Genomic DNA, 21677 nt, shown 5'->3' with positions numbered 1-21677 from the left:
GACACTGTCGTAAGTGTTTTGATGTTGTTAGGTGTCGTAAAGCGCTGACTTGTCGCAAAGAGACAGGCCCACAGCAGATTACAACTTGTTTTTTATTATTGTTATTTATTGATCAAATTTAAATTGTTACATGACTTTTTTTTTTATAGAAATATATCATTCAAATGGTCAGATTGAGAAATGATAATTTTTAAAGCTCATATATGTATGAAACAAACAGAACAAACATAAGAATAACAAAAAAGAAAATATAGTAGTCTACAAGAAACCAATCAAGATTAAAAAGTACAAAAACAAAATATTTATCTTATCTATGTTTATAAGGCAGTATTTTCCCAGTGATTTGAGAGGTCTTTAAAACTTGTGTTAGCTGTTTTAGAAACAATATCGATATGTGTATGGTAAATAGAGTGTAATCAACAGAACAGATCAACCAAAATTTTAGTCATTTTAGAGTAGATATACTTGAAAATATTGTCAATTATGTTAGCTGAATACCATGAGTGTTACAGGCTGCATTCACACAATATTAGCCTGGAATGCCCAACATGTAAAAAGAAAGTTACTGTCTGATTACTATAACTTTTAAGTGTAAACTTGCTGGAAACAGGACTGTGAATGAAGTTTTACCTCAGGATATGTTTTCCCAGTCTCTCTGTAAATGTACCTGGTAAAATGTTTGGGACATGGTGATATGGCCTCTATGTATATGGCTATGTGTATATAGAAGCATAACGTCTATGTGTGCCAAGTTGTAGGTCTACAGTAATGAATGTGGAATTACTATTACTACAAAATAAAAATAAAAACTGCGTCGCTATAACAGCCTCCACACTCCTCGTGCCAGTCAGGGCTTTGTGTACGTCAGTCAATTTTGTTTGGTGCACGCTGGCATTGTCATGTTATAACAATGAAGATCTTTCCCTAAAAAGTTGAAAGGACTCTATTGTGTGAAATATCATTGTATGCTGTAGCATTAAGATGAGTAAGAATGAGCCCAGTTAATCAAAAACAGCCCCAGACCAAATGCACATTAAAACATGCGGACAAGTATTCTTGGTCGTATATAAAGCCCACACTTATTTTATGCTATTACATTCCTCCCTGGAATTATTTCCTTTTCAATGCTGCACAGTCACACACTGATCTATCAGGGAAGGAACTGTTGCATATTATTTCAGTATAAACGTCTCTCAACAACTGTGTGCTGAAGATTGTGAATGTCTTGTGGCCTGTCAAAATCAATGGGCTCTACCTGGGGGAGACATACCTTTAAATTTTAATTATCCCTCCAAATGTCAAGTGACAGATTTAACAACAACAATGCATGCACTGTAACACTACTACACACAAATACACACATTATTATGCATGAAACTACTCTCTCTCACACACACACAAAGAGCAGGCGGCCTTACCTTAATCAATAAACCACTGTCAATAAAAGCACCACAATGTGTTTGTCAGTGTGGCTCCCGGAGGACTGAGGAGCCACTGACCAATTTCTTACCTCCACAACAAACAACCACACTACACTCCTCCGCCATCAATACCCCATTATCCTACAATTCATTCCGTCTTTAGAGCCGACTGGTAAAACCTATCTTGTAAACAGGTTGTAGTGTGAACACGTGTGTGGGGGCAGAAAAAGTAAAGAAAGCGAGATGGAGTGATTCTACATTATACCAAATCTAAATTGAAATACAGTTAATCCAACACTAAAGACAATTAGCAACAGCACAAAACATCTCATTTTAAGCAGAAGCAATTTCTAATTGTAAATTTTAGATTTCTAAATCTAAATTGAACTTAGATTAAAGGTTCAAGGAGGCAGAGCTGGCTAAAAATAATGTCAGTTTCAACATATGAAGAAGAATTTCTGTTGTTTCTCTGATATTAATTGGATGTAAAATCCGTAATGAATTTAAATAAAAAATAATGTTTAAATAATCTTCCGTAAGCAATTTCAGTCTAAAAAATCACTTTAGTGAATACACGGTCAACAAGGGGTCCTCAGTGTAACTGCAGGCCTTGCTACAACTGCTGCTTTCTTGTTTATTCATGGCGCTATAAGCCCTCCACACAGAATTATAGTCCCAGTTTAATATGCATCAGATTTTTCTTTTTTACAAAAGCTGTAGTAGGGGGTCCCTGCTCCATCTCTCTATCAACCAAGGGGTCCCTGACCTGAAAAACAGTGAAGACACCTGGTCTGGCCAATTTTTTAGTACTTGAGGTGTCGTTAAAATACTAAAATAGTATTAAGACACTTCAGGTGGTCAAATAAAGTCAAATAAAGGAAAATATCATGAATCTGAACTCTTTGTTGAGCTGTAGTACTTGCTTAAATTATGTAATTTCTTAAAGTGGCACTATGTAGTTTTGGAAAAGAAATTCAAAGTCATATTTTTAATATTTACAATATTAATGAGGTAATAATACATACATACAATATTTATTTTTACCATAACTGAATAAGCTGTTCTCAGAGGAAAATAAGGTCCCCAGAACACTGTTTGAAGCTAGAAAGGTGGCAGGGTCCGCCACATATAAACAAAATGAAATGGTATGAAATTGTGCTGTCCTTTCGGGTCAGCCTCTAAACAAAGAATCTGTTTATTTAGTTTGTTTTGGCGTAAAAAAAATTAAGATATTTCTCTGGAACATAATGTACCACCATGATGTGCTACCTCTGTCAAACACATCGTTAAAAAGAGAGAGAGAAAAAAACACTCTGCACTCTTGAATGTGAACAAATCTCCCACAGCCTGAAACGCCACGTTGCACGGTGGCCCTTTATCTTGAAAAGGTCGGGCACACACACAGTTTATAGCTTATATACAGCTCAGTGAATTCAGGGCAGATACCGAGGTCAAAGACAGGGGAAGAGGCAAAGATTATTCTTGGTGATGTACTGTTAAATGTTGCAGAGCCTTGTTTGAACAAGAAGCAGCAAGAGATGCTCATAACCAGCATCCTCTTCAAACTACCTCCAGGTTTATTTCAGATTTTACTGCAGCGGGACTGTCAAAACTTTCCAGCACTTGTTTTCCCAATCAATGAACCAAAATAGATAAAACAAGTGAAAGCTATCACCAGATAATGGTGCAAGAAGTAAGAGCACAACAATGGCAGACATTTTGTTTCAACATTTATTTCATGGCGCTTGTCAAATAAAGGATCATTTAATTTTGTTTTATATCACAATGCATTAACTCTCTTGTTCAATGATGTATTTGTAGCTAAATAACTATAAATTAGTGTGTCAGTTCATCTCTATTGAGTCCTTCTCTAATATAACGCACCAGTTTCCCTGGTCATGGTAGCTGCTCTGCACCTCGACTCCAGCTACCTGACCACACAACAGCTCCAGCTCCCCCTGCTGGAACACGTGGTAATAGCGGTGAAAAACAGGCACCGGGCTGCTTTCAGACTTTGGAGCAGAAGTGGAGGTATGAGCAGAGTCATCACTTGGACTGGGTTTAGAGTCTGGGCTGTGTGTGGCATCACTGGTGTCCTGAACCGATCCAGAAGTCATGTCAGAGTCAAAACCTGGGCAGGGATCGGGGTTACAGTCTGATCTGGTTGAAGAACTCAAACTATCAGCTGAGCAGGAGTTTCCTGAAGTCTTTTTGGACTTCTCTTTCCTTTTCTCCTTCTTAACACCTTCTCCTGATTCCTCCTCCCCTCGTCTCTTCCCTTCTTTCAGGTGCCAGGGAACCAACAGGTCCTGGGTGTTGAAGGACGTACGGTTGGTGTGAACACTAAGCTTGCCATCAGTCACTTTGCTAACATCTTGTGTGTTGTCTACAGGCTCGTGGCTGTCTTCAGATGCATTGTTAGTGGGGCTGTGGTTCTCAAGAGGCTCTTTGTTCTGCTCTTTGAGGTACTTGGACCTCTGCTTGTTGTGCTCTTGTTCAAAAGCCCAGACGTAGATGAGAGCTCGACCTCCAGGCTTCAAAAGTCTCACCAGCTCCCTCACTGCTGCCAACCGACGCTCCTACAACACACACACAAACAAATTCTTTATTTGACCATTTTTTAAGCTTGAGTTAACATCATAAACTCAGTAACTAACCAAGGGGCAAAACATTTGCTTAAATCTGTGTTTGCTTTGCTACTGAATCTCAATGCTTGTGATGGTGAGGAGAATCAGTCTAATAATACATTTTACGTTTACGTTTTCATGGAGTGAAATAATAAACTATATTATTACTGTGATGTTGCTGATGTTGGAAAACAGACTGCAGAGTTGGAAAAGGAATTTGAAAACACCAGAAACAAAAGATGGCCCTTTTTTAAAGCTACTACAAGGAAGTTTCATTTTTTGTTGATTCTGGCGGACCCTGTGGACAAAAGATGATGATGACTGCAGAGCATCTTCTCTTCTCAGGCTGCAAGACTCGTCAATTCAACTTCAGCACTCTGCATTAAAGACTAGTTTTATTTTTATGACTTAACCAACCTAGGTGAGTCAGAATGCGAGCAGGTGACAGACATTAAGAATAACTACAGTAACTATGCAGAAACAGCCAATCCTCTCGTTGATGTTACTGATTGCTTATGTAGGTCATATAGAGGCATCAGTATTAAATTGAGACTGTTTCACAACCAGTTAAAAGTTCCTTGTAGTACGTTTAAGATAGCAAGCAACAGCTGAGCGTTTTATTTTCTGGAACTTCTCCAGAGAAGTCTTTTGTGTGATTGTTGAAACGGCTGTAAAACTGAATAGATTTCTTATTTCACAAATAAAACAATGACTCAAATTTCTGTGCCATCAAATGAGAATCAGTGTGCTCAATCCCAACAGTTGAAGCAATGCCCATTAAATATGACGTGTGGCCCAGCTGCATCATCTGTCCATTGTTTTGTTATAGCCTACTGCTTTAATGTGTGATCTCTGTCAGATGAGCAGAACAGCATTCATGACAAATTATATATGTTTTCTTGTAATTCAATTGGCAATGTGTCAAAATGTGACATAAAAAACATCAAGGGGAAATGTCGTAAGAAATGACAAGGCGCTACATAAACAGCGAAGGGCAGAAAGTTTGATCATCTTCAATAACTAATACAACGTATGAACACGCAGGAACATTTCTAGAGTCCTGCTCCAATGGTTTGTATATGAGCAGAGCCCCATGTCTCAGGAGCCAAAAGTTAAAAAAGCTTCCTGTAGTTGAAACCGAGGTAAAACTCCTGAGATCCTTAAAACATTCCTGCGGTTCTAGCAGTTTAAAGCAATAAATGAACAATTAAGTGATGCGTTATCATGTTTTAAAGAAACAAATTATGTGCACCTGTTATTATTTGGTGTGTGTGTGTGTGTGTGTGTGTGTGTGTGTGTGTGTGTGTGTGTGTGTGTGTGTGTGTGTGTGTGTGTGTGTGTGTGTGTGTGTGTGTGTGTTCTGCGTACCTGTGTGGAAAAGTGGTGAATGACAGCGATAGAGATACAGGCGTCACAGGAGGCTGTACGCAGCGGGACGCTGAGAGCATCAGATACAAAAGCCTGGAACCCCCTCTCTGCACAGATCTGGATCAGAGCGCTGCTACGGTCACAACCAACCTGAAAAGTGACAAAACACACACAATCAATAGTAATATACAAAATCGACCCCTAATGTTTCCTGAACACAGTAAGATGAGGAAAAAGGACAGAGACAGAATGGCAAAACACACAGGATGGATAGTGGAAGGAGGATAGTGGCAGGGTGATTAAGTACAGAGAATTGGGGAAAATGAAAGACGTGACAGAAAAACAGAGGAATTAAACAATGAGGATTAAAATAGAGAGTAGGGAAGATGGGAATAAATGGAAAGGGAAGAGCAGAAAGGAGGGAGGGGTTTTATGACAGTAATAACAATTTTCAACACATTCTGTCTCAGGGAGCAATTCAATCAAGCCTCATCCTCCCAAAAGAGACAGGGGTGATAAAAGACGGTGAGAAACACTACACACTCAATCCGTTACTGACACGCAAACACACAAGCTTTTTCATTTCAATTAAAACTGGGAAGTTTAACAGTGTTAATCTGCGGTGAGAGGGAAGGGAAGAGGTGGAGGGGGAATACAGAGAAGGAAAAAGAAAGTGCAGAGGGAGAGGAATGAGACAAACTTATTTTGAAAAACAGCAGATTTAACTTCAAAAGTGGCTGTGTGACCGACGTGATCACGCTGTCCTCAGTAATGATTTATCACGGTTACGGTCTGAGTCAGGATAAGCTGCTTACACGCGCTTCTAAATCCCAAACATGAATATCTCTGTGTGCATACGTAAACAGAAAATTTAGGATATTGCCATGGAAACTGAGCTAATGCAAACAATGGCAACCAGCAGAAGATCAGAGAGAGAGCAACACACGCCTCAACACGAGGATATCATCCTTAAATGTCTTACTGTAGTTTATTTAGCTCATTTTTAAATGTAACTTGAGAAAACTTAAAAACAATCTTGCTACTGACTGATTTTAGTTTTATTCTAGACATTTACCTTCTAGTGAACGATATGACTTTAACCACATAACCAGTCAGACTCACACTCTGAGGTTAAGTAAGTAAACAGCAGCCAACACATAAAAAGATTGAGATTTTCTTATGTGGATCCACAATAGAGACTTTATTAAAAGTCCAGTGTGTGTGATTTAGGAGGATCTATTGGCAGAAATGGAATATAATACTTGTAATTATGTTTTCATTCGTCTCAGTCTTCTCCTCTCACTCTGGGAAAGAAGACAAATAAACGTATTTCCCAAAATGTTGAACTAATTCTAAAGTATATTTCAGTCTTTGCTGTGATTTGCAAGAAAGACCAGATGATGTGTCAGATGACGAGATGTATGGCCTTGACCAAGTAATGCAGTTTATCTACAGTTATTAGGCTCATCTTGATCTAACTGGTCTGTCAAAGGTCTCTGCCACCTTGTCCTTCTGAATCTATCGCAGCTTCTTACTTGTATCTGAGAAGTTAGCGGCAGATTCACTGTCTGTCTAAGCTACTGCTGGTTTGTAGACTGTATTGAAACAGTGTGCAGTTTTGAGAGTTTCTGTACATAAATGACTTTTGGCCCTTTATAGAGATGATACTCCAAGAAGCAGTCGCAATAAAACATTGAGCGGAAAAGGAAATTTCCCTACAGGGATCGCTAAAGCATCGCAGAATGACACACATGATGGTATTACTCACAGCAATCACCTCTGTGTTGACACCGAGGTATTTCCCATTTCCACAGCCCACATCAGCCAGCACGCTGCCGGGCGGGAGTGAGGACAAGAAGTGGCAAACGCGAGGCCAGGGGGAGTGGCGAGTGCTGCTGAAGTGGGAGGCGATGGCGTCGTACACCCGGTGAACATACTCCTCCTCTAGTTGGGCAGCGTCGTCATGGCAACGAGGCAGCGAGGGGGGAGACGGCGGAGATGCTGAGGGAGCCCCCTGACTGTCGCAGGCAGAGGGGAAGGCTGGAGAGAGAGAGCCTTACGTTCAGCTGAAGCACTGATGTTGTCAGATATCAGTCAGACACTCGTGGTAATGTGACAGCAGGTTAAGATCCTCACCACAGCGGCAGGGTTCATGTCTGATCTTGCGGAAAGTGAAAGAAGTGCGGGTGCCCCTCTTGCTCAAAGTGAGGTTGCTGTGGGTCCTGATGTCTGGCAGTGTAAGAGCAGGGGATTGTGGGTCGCAGGCTGGCACCGTGTCAAACTTCCGAGGAGTAATCCTAAGAGGAGACATGAGACTAACTAATCTGTACAGTTATTGTACCGTCACTGGTTTTATCTTCATGTGTGAAGGGATTAAATTGTGAGGAAAAGTCCACAGACAGACACTATTGTACAAAATACAGCATGAAGCCGAGATAAAAGGCAGTAAATCCTTTAGTTCTGTGCTCGACTACAATGGAATAGAGGAATAAATGAGCCGTCACTCCTCTGTCAATCCACCTAAAGCTAATGTCAAGCACTCACCCATGTGTCCAGAGGTATCTGCTCTCTCCCTTCATCACCAGGAGGCTCCGTCCAGGCAACACGACGGGTACAAGACAACCATCAGGGTGACGGAACTCCATCACCGTCTGAAATTAGAAACACACACGCATTTAAACATTTAGACCTTTCAGATGGACACTGAGGACAACAGGTAACCGAGTACGACCATTCATCTCTCTATTAAAAACAGGACAGAGTCGTTTTTAATAATAATTATGTCATCGACTTATCGTACATATCTCATCGACCTATTGATGTATTTCCATGACAGTGATAAGTTTTGCTGAGCTTGATATCGCCCGTTGTGTTTACATCTGTGTTTGTTCACATAAGTAGGAATAGAGAAAAGAAACACTTGACAGATGTAATATATATATATATTTTTTACATCTGTCAAGTGTTTATGTTTCTTCTATTATCATCTTATCAGTTTTACTTGATATTTTTCATAGTTTTTACTTTCTTGAGTATTTTATGTCCATGTGCTTCTAATGAGGATCCTAAAATAAACAAAAACATGCTGACAAAAATATTTTGGATCCTTCCAATCCAGTACTGATGCTAAAACTCCATTCATAGATATCATTCATGCAGAATTACAGAATGACTGTACTGAATTAGTGACTGAACAGATGCTTGTTTCACTTCCTGTCTGGCAGCAAATGTTCTCTACAGACCTGAAACATCACCAATAAATAGAATATGAAAACACACACACACACACACACACACACACACATCTCCGAAACAACCAGCCGAAGCATTTCAACCCCAGTGTTGGTGTTTGATCCTAATGTTTCCTTACAGCGCATAACGGCATGAGCTCTGCTGGGAAATTACATCTACACAATTTCAAACTGCATCTCTCCAACTTCTGACAGCGGTAAAATTGGATTTCGTGAAGTAGAGGCGTGTGAGTGTGTGTGTGTGTGTGTGTGTGTGTGTGTGTGTGTGTGTGAGTGTGAGTGTGAGAGAGAGAGAGAGAAAGACAGATAAGTATTTATGCACGATTGTGAGAGCCATGCAACACCAGCAAATGATCAGATATTTGCCTGAAACCATAACTGAAAACTCTGACACACACACACACACACACATACGGAAACACACACACGAGACAGGCAGGACTGTGCTGTTCCCATCTGAGCACTATTAGTCGATCAATGAAACCGGTGGAATGTGACTAAATCGATGGTGATGCTGGCAGCTGCACAACGCTTTACCACAGGACTATTCATCAGTCTCTCTCTCTCTTCTCTCTGCAAACGCAAAGTTTACATCTGTTTCAATCTGCGACAACTGAGTCAGTTTGGTTAGCTTTCACCTATTGGAGACTCTGAAATCAAGTCAGCAGAAAGAGAGATTTAATGATGCACTAAAACTTCATACTGTAATAAAGTTGAAGACCACAGTGAGCAAGAGATTATGACAGTATGTATAAAAGTGTGTCAGAGAGGGAAGAATGAGATGTAGCTACATGTAAGGTGACAAAATGTTCTCTGTCAAATCACAAGGACACTGAACCCAAACACAAAGACAAGTGTCTGAAAACACGTTTTAGAGCACCGTTTAACTTTGTATCGTTGTTTAAGCTACAATGTGAAAACCGTTTTCCTCAGACCAACACTGTCTGCGTTATCCGCAGAATGTACGCTAGGGCTGATTTAAATCACAAAATGGATCGACTTGGTACCTGCGCCCCCAGGCTCAGTGACATGATGGTGTCCTCGAAGGCAGAGTGAGTGTCCACGTGAGGAGGAATACCTGAAAGTATTATAAACATGCAGAATTAAAATAGTTAGAGCAGAATCTGATGGACCCACTGAACTTTTTGTGACGTGTGAAATTCAATAATAGATTTGACTTTGCGCATCATTATTAAGAAATTCCTTTATCAAAATCCGTTCAGCCTTTAAAGATTTACCAAAACTGTAAATCTATTAATAAACGACCAACAAGACTCATCTTCCCTCATCGATGCATGCTGGAAAGCTTCTGCTGCCACCTTGTGGTAAGAGTCAATAAAACCTAACCGTGTGCAACTGTATTTGGTTAGAAAATTCAACTGCGTAGTTTTAGTAACCACAGCTCAGTAACTGGGTCTGAAAAAAAAGATGTGCTTTTAGTTTTAAAATCTTTTACTTGACTTCTTCTCTACTTACAGAGTAGCTACAGCCTGTGAGAACTGAAGTATCTTACTGTATTTTTATCTTTTTGTGGTAGAGCTCTCTGGTAAGCTCCCTTAAAACTTGTTTCTGTTTTAGCACACAAGATTAAACTTAATATGATGTGGATTAGATATTGAGCCCCTTGTAGGTGAAATCGTTGATATTTCTGTGATGAGTTCATGGGTGTAAACACTTGAATTTTTCTCATTTTCTCCACATGTGGTCTGTCATGCTTGAATAGCATTAATGATGACATGTGAAACGTATCTAAGTTTAATTATCGTAGTTTTTCCGAGGCTGTATGTGATAACGTGAGTCATTAGTGACGTAGCTGGAGTAACTCACCTTGTCCAGACTCATACTGGTTGACAGTCAGCTGGTCCGGCATGATGTTGATGTGTTTGTTCTTCACACACAGCTCCAGAACAGGTAGACACTCCTGAGGGATACCTGGACACACACACACACAAGCTGCTACTATTTTTCGATCTTGATAATTTTCTAATGATGTGACGTTTTGTGCAATGAGAAGCAGTCATGATGCGCTTATCTTATCGCACGCTCTCAAATATCTGAGTTATAAGTGAAAATCCAAATACTGAGAAATCTTTTCTAAATTTCCCAGCAGAGACCAGAAATTATTAATAGATAATAATTCTCTGACAATAAGCAGTGAAGTGATTTTCAGCAACTCCTACTCACAGTTTATAAAAAGACACTGTTGAGAACAGCACAGCACTGCAAACAGAGCCTGAATATCTAAGCACTGCAATCAGTGAGTAAAATGTTATTGCAAGTGATGGAATAATGGACAAATCTATGAAAATATGAGCCAAAGAAAACTGATTGTAAGGAGAAAAAAAACACGTTAAGCTCACCTGCAGACAAAGGCTTGTCCTTATCCACGTTGTTGTTGTCGTAACGAAACTCAAAGCCGTAATGTTTGACTCGTCTGTGCTTCAGAGCTTTTTGAGCTAAAAGACATCAGAAGATCAGGTTCAATTTGTCGCATTTCTTCTGTGAATTGAACAGTTTGTACAATAAAACGATAAAGAAAAAAACTTTATTATGATTATTCATGATTCTTGTACAATTACTTATGTAAGATTTTGAATGCAGGACTTTTACTTGCATCATTTCTACACTATGGTATTTCTGCTTTCATGCAGCCCCTCACCAGTGATATCATCGTTAGCAGAGGACCAATCAATGGCAGCGAGGAGCAGAGCCTCTTCCTCTGGAGACACAAAATCTTCCACCAGGACTAATCCCTCTGGCAAGGGAACGGACGCCTCCTCTTCACAGGTTACTGCACACACATAAGCAGAACATACAGTACAAGGATCACTTTACTGGCTTTACTTATTCAACTTACTGTTAAAATGTAAGGTAAACAATGTTTCAGATGTTTATAGCAGTTCTTAGAGTAAATTATACTTGTGTCTGTGTGTGTCAGTGTTCAAACCAAGTACCTGAATCAACAAAACTGAGGTAGAGTGTGACACTGTTCTCTCCACATTGCAGCTTTTCCCCATTCAGGTGGATGTGGGCTTTCCGAGCACACTCTTCAGATCTGGAATGACAATAACAACAGTGTGAGCTGTAAACCAGAATCTTCCAGAGAGGTTTTAAACGCTGAAAATAACTAATACAGTGTTGTCCATGCAGCACCTGTATGTGACGAAGGCGTAGGGCTTGTGAGGGTGCATGATCAGCGTCTCCAGCTCTCCCATCTCTTTCAGGACTGCAGACAGCTCCTCTCGACTGACGCCGTTCCCCAGGCCGCCATTAGCCACCACCAAACTCTGCAGAGGAGACAGAGGCAGGCTGGTTGATTTTATACAGACTAGTTTCACCACAAACAAAACTGTTAAGAGGACATCCAGACTGTAGACTGAAGGTTCAAACCAGGGACATCACTGTATTCTGTAATACACCAGCAGAATGAACAACTGCTGAACACTTTACAGCCATCCAACACTCAACACCTTAGTCAACGTATGTAACTTTGGTTTTTACACAATGGTTCTGACGAAACTTTTATTCATGTCAACTTTAAATTCTTTATTATACACTTCCACACCCCTTGTCATTTGATCCCCCTCCAACCAATAACTGTTTATTGTGGCCTTTCCTTTTCACCAGCATGTCTGCAAGACCCTTTTAGTTGGATGACTACCTCCATACTTGTTCCAATTTTACCCAGTAATTGACAAGCAGCTCTCTTTGACAAAAAACAAAACAAAACAAAAAACAGTGGTATTACAGTGATGGAAGAAGTACTCAAAACCTTTACTTAAAGGTGCATTATGTCATTTTGGGGATGAAATTTTAGTTAGAAGAGAAAGATCTTCACTGACTGATTTTTTTTAAGCCTAAAGAATCTAAATAAACAAACTCTCTTCGTTTTCATGACTGAATAAACAAACTGACCTTAAAGCACAACAGTTTCACACCGTTTTACTTTGTTTATATGTGGCGGACCCTGCCACCTTTCTACTTTCAAACAGTGTTCTGGGGACCTTATTTTCCTCTGAGAACAGCTTGTTTATTCAGATATGGAAAAAAATAATATTCCTGAGTTTGTATTATTACTTCATTAATATTATAAATATAAAAATTCTGAGTTTGAATTTCTTCTCCAAAACTACATAGTGCGCCTTTAAACAAACAATGTAAAAGTACTTATTTACATGTAAAAGTCCTGCCTTCATAAGTGTTCTTATGTTAAAGTATAAATGTGAGCCATTATCAGCTAAAGTATTAAAAGCAAAAATACTTGGACTGTTTCCTGATAAATTATCATGTGTTACATCATTATAATTATTATTATTTTTTGTGACCAACATGATTTGCAGGTATGAATTAACAAGTAACCTCTGTCAATACCATAAAATATAAAAAATATCAGGGCATTAATAGACAAGTAAATAAAAAGAAATGTCAACTTTATTTTCCACAGTTGAGAAGCCAAGTAAACATAAACCTAACAGTAACTGGGCTGTTATTGATTACTAATACTGACTCCCTGCAGTACAATACACTGTACATGTACAAACTTTAGAGAAAGTGCCAGTTTATATTTCATTCTTTTCAGATTTCCATATACATTTCCATTCCTTTACTTTTTCAGAAAATGTATCCCAGTTATAATACAGCAAATGACAAGTCCCCCACAAAGCCTGAACTACCATTATTATACTAGTACATGGCTGAAATCAGCAGATATAAGCTAATAATAAAGCTACACCTGGGAATGACAGTGCTAGCTACCAAGCTAACTACCAGCGTGCCTTTTTTATTTAATAAACTCATAATAAACTTACATGAGACAAAAATCAACTCTGAATTGGGCTCCTTTTGCAGCTATTAAACGCATTAAAAACATTACAGAGTAAGTAGATTTCTAGAAGAAGTAGAAGAAGGTCTGTGTTAGCTAGCTCTCTTCTCTGACAGCTGCCACTTCCTGTTTATAAACGGCTATTTTCTGTTACCTTGGTTGGTTGCGATACTGTACTGATGCCTTCATGTTTCAGCAAAGTGTGGCTGGCTTTAATTTGTTTTTTGAGAACTTTCTTCTCCTCTTTACTCCTCCTGACGGCCTTCACGTTGTTTTCCACACTGGGATCCATGGTACGTCATTTTATTTGGTCCGGGTGCAACAAGAAGCATTAAACACCGATAGTTCCTGAAGATTCGCCTCCCAATGTTCAGCTACAGCAGCCTGACTACTTTTGGTTTTAGAGCACTCTGATTAAAGCCACTTCGTAGATTTTGTAGGTTTTAATGTTAATTGATTTTTTTTTTAGTTATAGTTGTTTGCTTGTCACAAAATTTACAGTATCCTTGTGAAAAATGGAAATAGGCCAAAGTGCATTTTGTAGGATACATAAAATGTATTAGTGCAGCCAAAAAAAAAAAACACCTATTGCACTTCTTTGTTGCATTTTTTCCTCTTTCTTTCTTTCTTTCTTTCTTTCTTTCTTTCTTTCTTTCTTTCTTTCTTTCTTTCTTTCTTTCTTTTACCAAAGCCAGAAGGAAGCCAGTCAGAGTGGTCAGCCAGAAACAAAAACTGAAACAATAAAAACCTGCTAAATTATTTTCACACCATGAGGATTAACAAGAAACACTTTTCACTCACTTATACTGGACAGCAGAACAGAATGTGTTCTTTCCTCAGGAATATCACATGAATAGAGGGACAGATTTCATCAGAACTTAAAATATCGCCAATCAAATGTACATTATTAACTTAAGAAATATCTTTGCTGACCTTAAAAATTGGACCTCTGTCTTCGAGAGAAATTAATGAGCAGAGTTCACAGGATTTACGGATAATCCCAGATAAAAATTCTGGATACAGTCGCCCATTCATGGAAAAGATTAATGCTTTAAAAACTAAAAAACTAAAATAAAATAAATCCATCCATCTTGTACTTTGCATATAATTTTGAATAAATCCAATCTTTAAACATGACTTTAATAGCCTCTCTTTGTTCCAATCCAAGGACAGAGCGTGTGATTTCCCAAATAATATCAGCAGGGACATATTGTCTGCTGTGGTAATATTAAACTAATGACAGGATTACTACACTTGCTCCTCTGTGCAAGCGGTCCTTCTCTTCCCTCTTCTGAACTACCCATCTCTCTTAGTATCAAAGCCCATACTGCCATCCAGTGTTTTGCCCTGTGGCTCCATTATACAGGACCTAAAGCCTGATGGTAAATCCATGCTGCATGCCTTCCTAATCTCCCAACAAAAGACAGACAAAATGCTCCAGGGATCAATCTATAGGCCCTGCTAACTTCATACTAAGGGATAAAAATTTAAGGTTGTAAGGGGAGACTTTTTGCCATTCCACTTTTCATCCATTTCATCCATCAATCATCAGACTCCACTCAGATTCTGGCAACTGAGGATAATCTTGCATTAACGAATGAAAAAGTATTGTCACAACAGGCTGGTTGGCTTACTTCTTATGCATCCTTGTCAACAAAACAAAATAGACACCAGGACAGATGGTGATCAGTTATAAACATGTTGCTAGATTGTAATTTATGTATCTGTGTATTGTTTTGGTGCAGCGTCTGCCTCGGTCGCTGCTAAGATGCAGCGAATGACTTCCTCTAAAGCCAGATTAATGACTCTACAGCCCCTCTGGGTGGACATCTTTGTATGTGTTTGTGCGTGTGCATCAGTGTGTGCCAGCGTGGGTTGTGTAATGAAGCCCTCACCTGTCCTCAGCCATCTCAGTAATTACTGTGCCATGCTGAGCCGCTGGCCAGTGGGATCCCTTCGTCGTCTTAACAGCACGCTCTGTTTGGTGTACAAAACAACAGCTGGTCAGACAGGAGACCATGGCTGCCCTCTCCAACACGAACACAACACTCTGCTCCATCTTGTTTTACAAAACAGTCTCATAAAATTATCTTTTATGAGCGTTGGGTGATAGCCATGCAGGTTCATTTGCAGGGTAAATGAGCAGGGCCAGCAAGGGTTAAAGTTTTTGGCCCCAATTTCTTAGCATCCACAACACATTTTTATCTAGTGCACTGGATAAAAATGTTTGTGTTGTACGTACATGAACTGAAAATGAAACACAGGAGAGGTGACGAGCAAGAGAATAGAGGCAAGCCGTGATAATAAGAATAAAATATACATTTAAAATAAAATAAAGCTTGTAAGTAATATATATATATATATATATGTATATATATATATATACATATATATGTTGAAACAGGAGCAAGATGGGTTGATTTAAAATGCAGGAATCTAGTCTGCTTTGATTTTATTGTACTTTATGTCTTTGTAAACAATGTTTTATGGACAATTTTGTTGCAGTTCATTATCCTGAGTCAACTGGACTCTACCTTTGTTTGTCCTGAAAGGGTAACTCCATCATTTCTACACAGCAAATGTGTTTACAGTTCTTGGGGAGTACTACTACTAACACATTTTAATGTGGTAGTTATACTTTTTTCTGCACAAACCATGTCAGACACATACATGAGAATTTTCATGCATTTAATACACGTGTGCAGGGCATCTTTACCAATATATTTCAGAGTCGGTCAGCCATAATGAACTTGTGAGCAGTGAATGTGAAGAAAGGAGTGTCAACATTCTGCCAAGTGGAAATGTCACTTTGAGGTTATGAACAAGAGATTAGGAAGGCATTTCCCTCGCCGGTGCTCAAGGGCAGCTTCACCTTACACATCAGCCAAGCTCTGAAAAAGCAGCATAACACTGAGAACTAGAGTGGAACCACTTGTGTACCCTGAGGCACGGCATCAACCTTTGAAATGCAGGGCCAGCAGCCAGAGGCCAAACGGCTGCCGCTGGCATCTTTGTATTCTAATTAGCTGGAGACTGCGTGGCAGAGATGGACGGACAAAGAAACCAGATCCTGCTTTTTAAAATAGTGGTTCTGATCTCTACCTCCCTCTCTAGGGAGGGTGCAGATATCAGTCTCTTCTTGGAGAAAGATGAGTCCCATAGAGCTAAAGTGATAACAGCCAGGTAAAGGTGCAGAAATATATCTGCAAAAATTGCACAGGGTTTTTTCCCATGGAGCAAAGCACATGATGAAGCAAGAGAAGGATAAATGAAACAGTAAAATAAATAATCCATATATATATTCGCCAACACTCGAGTATGATAACAATCTGCATTACATATAAAGGAAGACATACAGCTGTATGCTGTGTTCAAGAAGGTAACAGAGTTACTCTTTAAGGTCTTTGGCAACAGATCTGATGTACAAACATAATACTTCAACTGGACAAAATACTAACGTGGCTGTTATGTTTGGTGATCCATCTGGTGTATGTATCATCTCTCTGTCAGGATGACAGTCAGCTGAGATGAATTTCTGTCCCTCTTCCAATCACTGCTGCTGTAGTGGAAAAGATTTAGACACTTTAAATGAGTAAAGCTGTGGGCTGAATATTTTTTTCAGTGCCAGCTATCTGGAGACTAATGGCTAAACACGGGGACATTCTGTGCCTGTTGAATAACCACAAAAAATATATGGAGAGGCACAGTGTTAAATCATTGCCTCTTAAAACAGGTTAATTTTACACTTTTGTCTGGACCAAACAAGATGTAGCTGAAATGTTTGACTGCTTTAGAGGTGCTGGTAGCTGGACTTTGTTACCTTTGGACAGATCCAGGCTAGCTGTTTCCCCTTGCTTTCAGTCTGTAGCTATGCAGGTGTAGCAGGTGATTAGCTTAGCTTAGCATAAAGACTGAAAGCAAAACCACCTCCTACACTTTTGAGTTTTTGTAAACATCTAAAGGCACAACTGTTATCAGATAGGGGTCCATGGTCTAATTTGTGTCAGTTTAGGACCAATGTAAATAACTTTGTTGGCTTTGTCGGCCAGTGTAGGCTTTTCTGAGAGTGTGCCAGTTGTAAATATATACCTTCAAAGTTGTTGTAGAGAGATTTTGATGATTTGATTTGATTTGATTTGTCGACAGTTTTTTATTTAATCTGCCATAAAATTCACAACTGTCACCAACTTTCACTTGATAATAAACAGAAGTCTTATTGCATGCACATATAGGCACCTACACACACACACACACACACACACACACAGTGTCACAGTGTCCCAGAATGTGTGGAATGGTGTCTCTGAGGCCTTGTTGACACCCCTCTGTCTCTCCCCTGAATTAGAGGGTAACCCTGCCAACACTTTTCTATCTTAAACACACACACACACACACACACACACACACACACACAGCTGTCAGAGTGGGCCGTGGTCCATCCCACACACAGAGATGCCTGCACACCTCACCCTGCTTTATCCAATCACCCCAACACTGGATCTCCGTGACAATGGGAGTCCCTGGGTCAAAGAGCTATTTGACCGACGCTGGCAGAGCGGCGGGGTGATAAAATGGCAGCCGTTTTGATCTGTTAGAATCCTCTGGGAATGACCTTGGAATCCTGCAATGGAAAGGTTTGAGGGAGCTGTGCTCATAGACACTTTGTCCCGCTATGACCCTTCTCTGTGTATGAGGGAAGGTGTGTGTGTCAAGGGGGTTTAACATTAGTTCAGAGATAACACCGTTGTAAGCAGCTGTCAAGTGTTAGATGAGCTGAGAGGTTCGCAGTGGCGAGCTGTCAAAATCCTTTTCTTAGTGCCAGCATAATGCAGAGGAGGAACAATGTAAAAATACAAAGGGGGCACTTAACAACCACAAAAGAGAAAAAATCAACAATTTATAATTAGCAACGCTTGTTTGACTTAAATTAAAGGATTTATACCACTCTCGAAGTAAGGGGAAACAGCTAGTCTGGCTCGGTCCAAAGGTAACAAAACTCACCCACCAACACTTGTAAAGCTCACTTATGAATTTCCACTGAATCCAGTGACCATTAATGCCCTAGTTTTCACTCATAAAGAAAAGGATGCAGGCCTTACGTGAAACACATGTGAGCTCAGTTAGCTTTAACCCTCCATCCACTTGACTGCATGGTTGGGTCAGCCCCGCTCAGATCCTGCACTGCTGTTGACAATTGTGCACATAAGCTAAACGAAACACTTCAGGGATGGGGGTTATTATTTTGTCATTTTTCATTGCAGTCTCAGCAAAAATAGTTGCCATACCACCTCAGGCTGTTACACAGGACCCACCATCTTGAGAATGGCAACGAATCAAAAATGACAACCTGTAGCCTTGACAGAACTTACACCGAGGCATAAAAATACAAGTTACGTGCATGACTATTTCTTCCCACATAGCAAAATTGGTCAGGCTCAGTAACAGGCCACACACCCCACTTACACTCAAATACAGCAATAAATCATGGTCAACCGTGTTTTGGCTCTCAGATCTGTACCACCTGTGGACTGTAATTCATTGCTGTATTTGGGCCGAGTGCAAGTGTGCTGTGTGGCCCGTCATTGGGCCAGACCAATTTTGCTATGTGGGGGATGGGAGCAGTGACTTCTGGGAGTCTCCACTGGTTGCCTGGCAAACTCATGATGACACATCTCTAAAAAGTCACCACACCTGTCAAGAAATAGTCTGGTACATTACTACCTCTAAACACACCATGTCTTTTTATGGATTTTGCTACCTTTGGACAGCCCTAGGCTAGCTGTTTTCACTTGTTTCCAGTCGTTATGCTAAGCTAAGCTAAGCCAACCAAACCAGCTGCGAGCTAGTATCCATCTTCTCATATGACTTGGCATATTTACCAAAATGCAAAACAAAAGTATGCAGGCAGACATTGGTTGGAACAAGCTTGATATAAACTTTGGTCAAGGAACTTTTTAGAGGTCTGGCAAAAACAATCCCTCACTGAGGGAAACAGAATCTGATTTAGTCAAGCTGCCAGCGTCTGTTGATCCATCAGTGAAGAGAAACAGATTTAGGCCAGCCACTAAAAGCAACAATGCTCACACACATCCTATTTTTTATCGTCTTTCATGACTGGCAGCTGTCATCCAGCAGCCAGGAGGAATATTGAAAGTAACTATGGGAAGAAGAGGGAACAATTTCTGACAGTATGATGGATTGCTGGATTTAAACGGCTCACATGTTGCATTTTGGAGAGGTTGCTCCGTTATTCTTCTTTTCCCCTGTGCGAAGCTTCTACGCAGATACTGAGTGATACTGTTACATTTTCCTACATCCATCAGAAGATTGTGTTTGGAACAACTGTAATCCACCGAGTATCTGCAATAACGTTTTATAAATAACCCTGAGTGGCTCCTCTGTTGTGTGAGAGAGGGACGGACTCTGCATGGTTACAGATGGGAAACACTCCAGTGGACCAGATTGTGGAAAAATAACACACTCTATTGGTTGTTTAGTTGGTGTGTGACATCACTCTGTGTGTATGTGAAACATGGGCGGTCCGCTGAGGATGGCTACTTTAGGAGCGGGTCCTGCCCCCTGCGACCACAGACGGCTGGACAACAGCAGGAGGATCAGCTGCTGATAGATGCTGCAGAGAAAAGTGGCGCAATAGAGAAGTTTCTAGTAAGAAGACGCGGCGTTCGAGGTCAGGATAAAGAAACGCTGCACTACTGGGACATCTGCTTTCTCCTCTTCCTGTTTATAGTGACATCACCACCAAAGGACAGGTAACAACTCACCAACAACATCTGTTTGTGTGCAGTTACTCTCAATAATGTTGTTGTTCTTGGGAGAATACTGTAGGCTAACAAATCAAATCAAAAGTGTTCAAAACAGCTGAGAAATGTTTTCAAATGTGCCCAGAAGTACAAAATGATGAGGTTCTCAACCATCAGTGATGTTGCCCTACTCTTCTTTCTAACCTGATCATGTGTGCATTAGTGTATTATTATGCATCCTTTGTCATCATGTGCGTCATGTCCCGTGTTGTATGAGGGGGTATTGTGGCCGCTCTCCCTGTTGAGTGATGGTAACTGTGAACAGATGCAACAACCCGCTTGAGAGGTGACTGATCCCTCTAATCTATGATAACAGAGGGGACATAAAATTCACACACAAACACATCACATGTTCAAATGGCGAGACACACATACCTGTATTTCTAGCGATCCTAACTCAGTCGTTCATTGCAGGTTAAGGACACCAGTCCAAGAAAGAAGCACACCTCCTAAAAACCATCTGCATCGTCCTATCTGAGACCCCACCATGGACCGCTCGGTCCAGGAGCTGTTCCTCAACTTCATGATTGTCTTAATCACTGTGCTGCTGATGTGGCTGCTGGTGAAAACTTACCAGGACTGAAGCATGGAGCAACAAGAGAGAAGAGAGGCCGAGGAGTTGGAGGAAAGCCAGCATGGTTCCTGTGGGACTGTTTACAGTGTTTACATCTTTCCATTCTTAGTTTAGTTGGTCTAAGGCTATAGTTATTCCAAAGAGGTCAAAAATCATGTGACTGCAGCCAGATGAGCAGATTTCCAAAGACAAATGAGTCTGGGATCTGTGTTTGTTTTCTGAGATATTTTTTGAATGTGACCCTGAATTTCTGGCAAGGGCCAAAGGGGAACTCACAGTAGAGATGGGAGGGTGAATAAAATAAATGAACTGGGGGTTGAGGCTTTACTTCTTCACTGTAGACGGCTAGAAAACACTGTAATGCCACCATGTCACTGTGTCATTTATGTGACCTGTGCTACATTAATCCATGCCATCGTGTCTATCCTGTTTTCACCAAGTGATGAATGTGTCAAAGGCAGATGCTAGAAGAAGACATCAACACAAATAATGAAGCATTATGTTTATGTTCACTTCTTGCCATTAAACAGTCTTTCATTTGTTGGCGTCTTTTTCTGTTTCATTACACAAACATTCATGATTTACACCATGAAGCCCACATTTTTTCTCTCCTTGTTTCTTTAAGTTATTGAATTCTTTGAAGCTGCAGCAGAGTGTTTCTCAATGGTAGACAGGTACAGGTAAAGTTGCACATTGATATTCAGCTATCTATTGGTCACATGTTGAATTGCTGTACATATCATGAGAGGAGAAACGGGGCATGCTCAGGTTCATGACAGTCTGAAGCAGATTA

The 21677-nt window shown here is 40.2% G+C and overlaps 2 protein-coding genes across 2 annotated transcripts; one reads left to right on the top strand and one right to left on the bottom strand.

Annotated features, from left to right (window-relative positions):
* Positions 1–3138: 3138 nt before the first annotated feature.
* alkbh8 (alkB homolog 8, tRNA methyltransferase) lies at positions 3139–13781 on the bottom strand. Its single transcript, XM_073480210.1, has 12 exons — positions 13644–13781; positions 11821–11954; positions 11622–11722; positions 11327–11458; positions 11028–11123; positions 10495–10599; positions 9675–9745; positions 7961–8067; positions 7553–7713; positions 7185–7456; positions 5417–5566; positions 3139–4000 (listed from the first exon to the last, which is right to left on the bottom strand). Exons 1-12 carry the CDS (start codon positions 13779–13781, stop codon positions 3266–3268), a joined length of 2202 nt encoding a protein of 733 aa, XP_073336311.1. The 3' UTR covers positions 3139–3265.
* Positions 13782–20785: 7004 nt separating this feature from the next.
* sln (sarcolipin) lies at positions 20786–20896 on the top strand. The gene has a single exon (XM_073480224.1). The coding sequence runs from the start codon at positions 20798–20800 to the stop codon at positions 20891–20893; it is 96 nt and encodes a 31-aa protein (XP_073336325.1). The 5' UTR covers positions 20786–20797; the 3' UTR covers positions 20894–20896.
* Positions 20897–21677: the final 781 nt, after the last annotated feature.

The sequence above is a fragment of the Pagrus major genome, chromosome 2 (genome assembly GCF_040436345.1).
Source record: "Pagrus major chromosome 2, Pma_NU_1.0".
Taxonomy (NCBI): Eukaryota; Metazoa; Chordata; class Actinopteri; order Spariformes; family Sparidae; genus Pagrus; species Pagrus major.
Note: the sequence above shows the minus strand (reverse complement) of the source record. Positions and strands in the feature narration are given on the sequence as shown.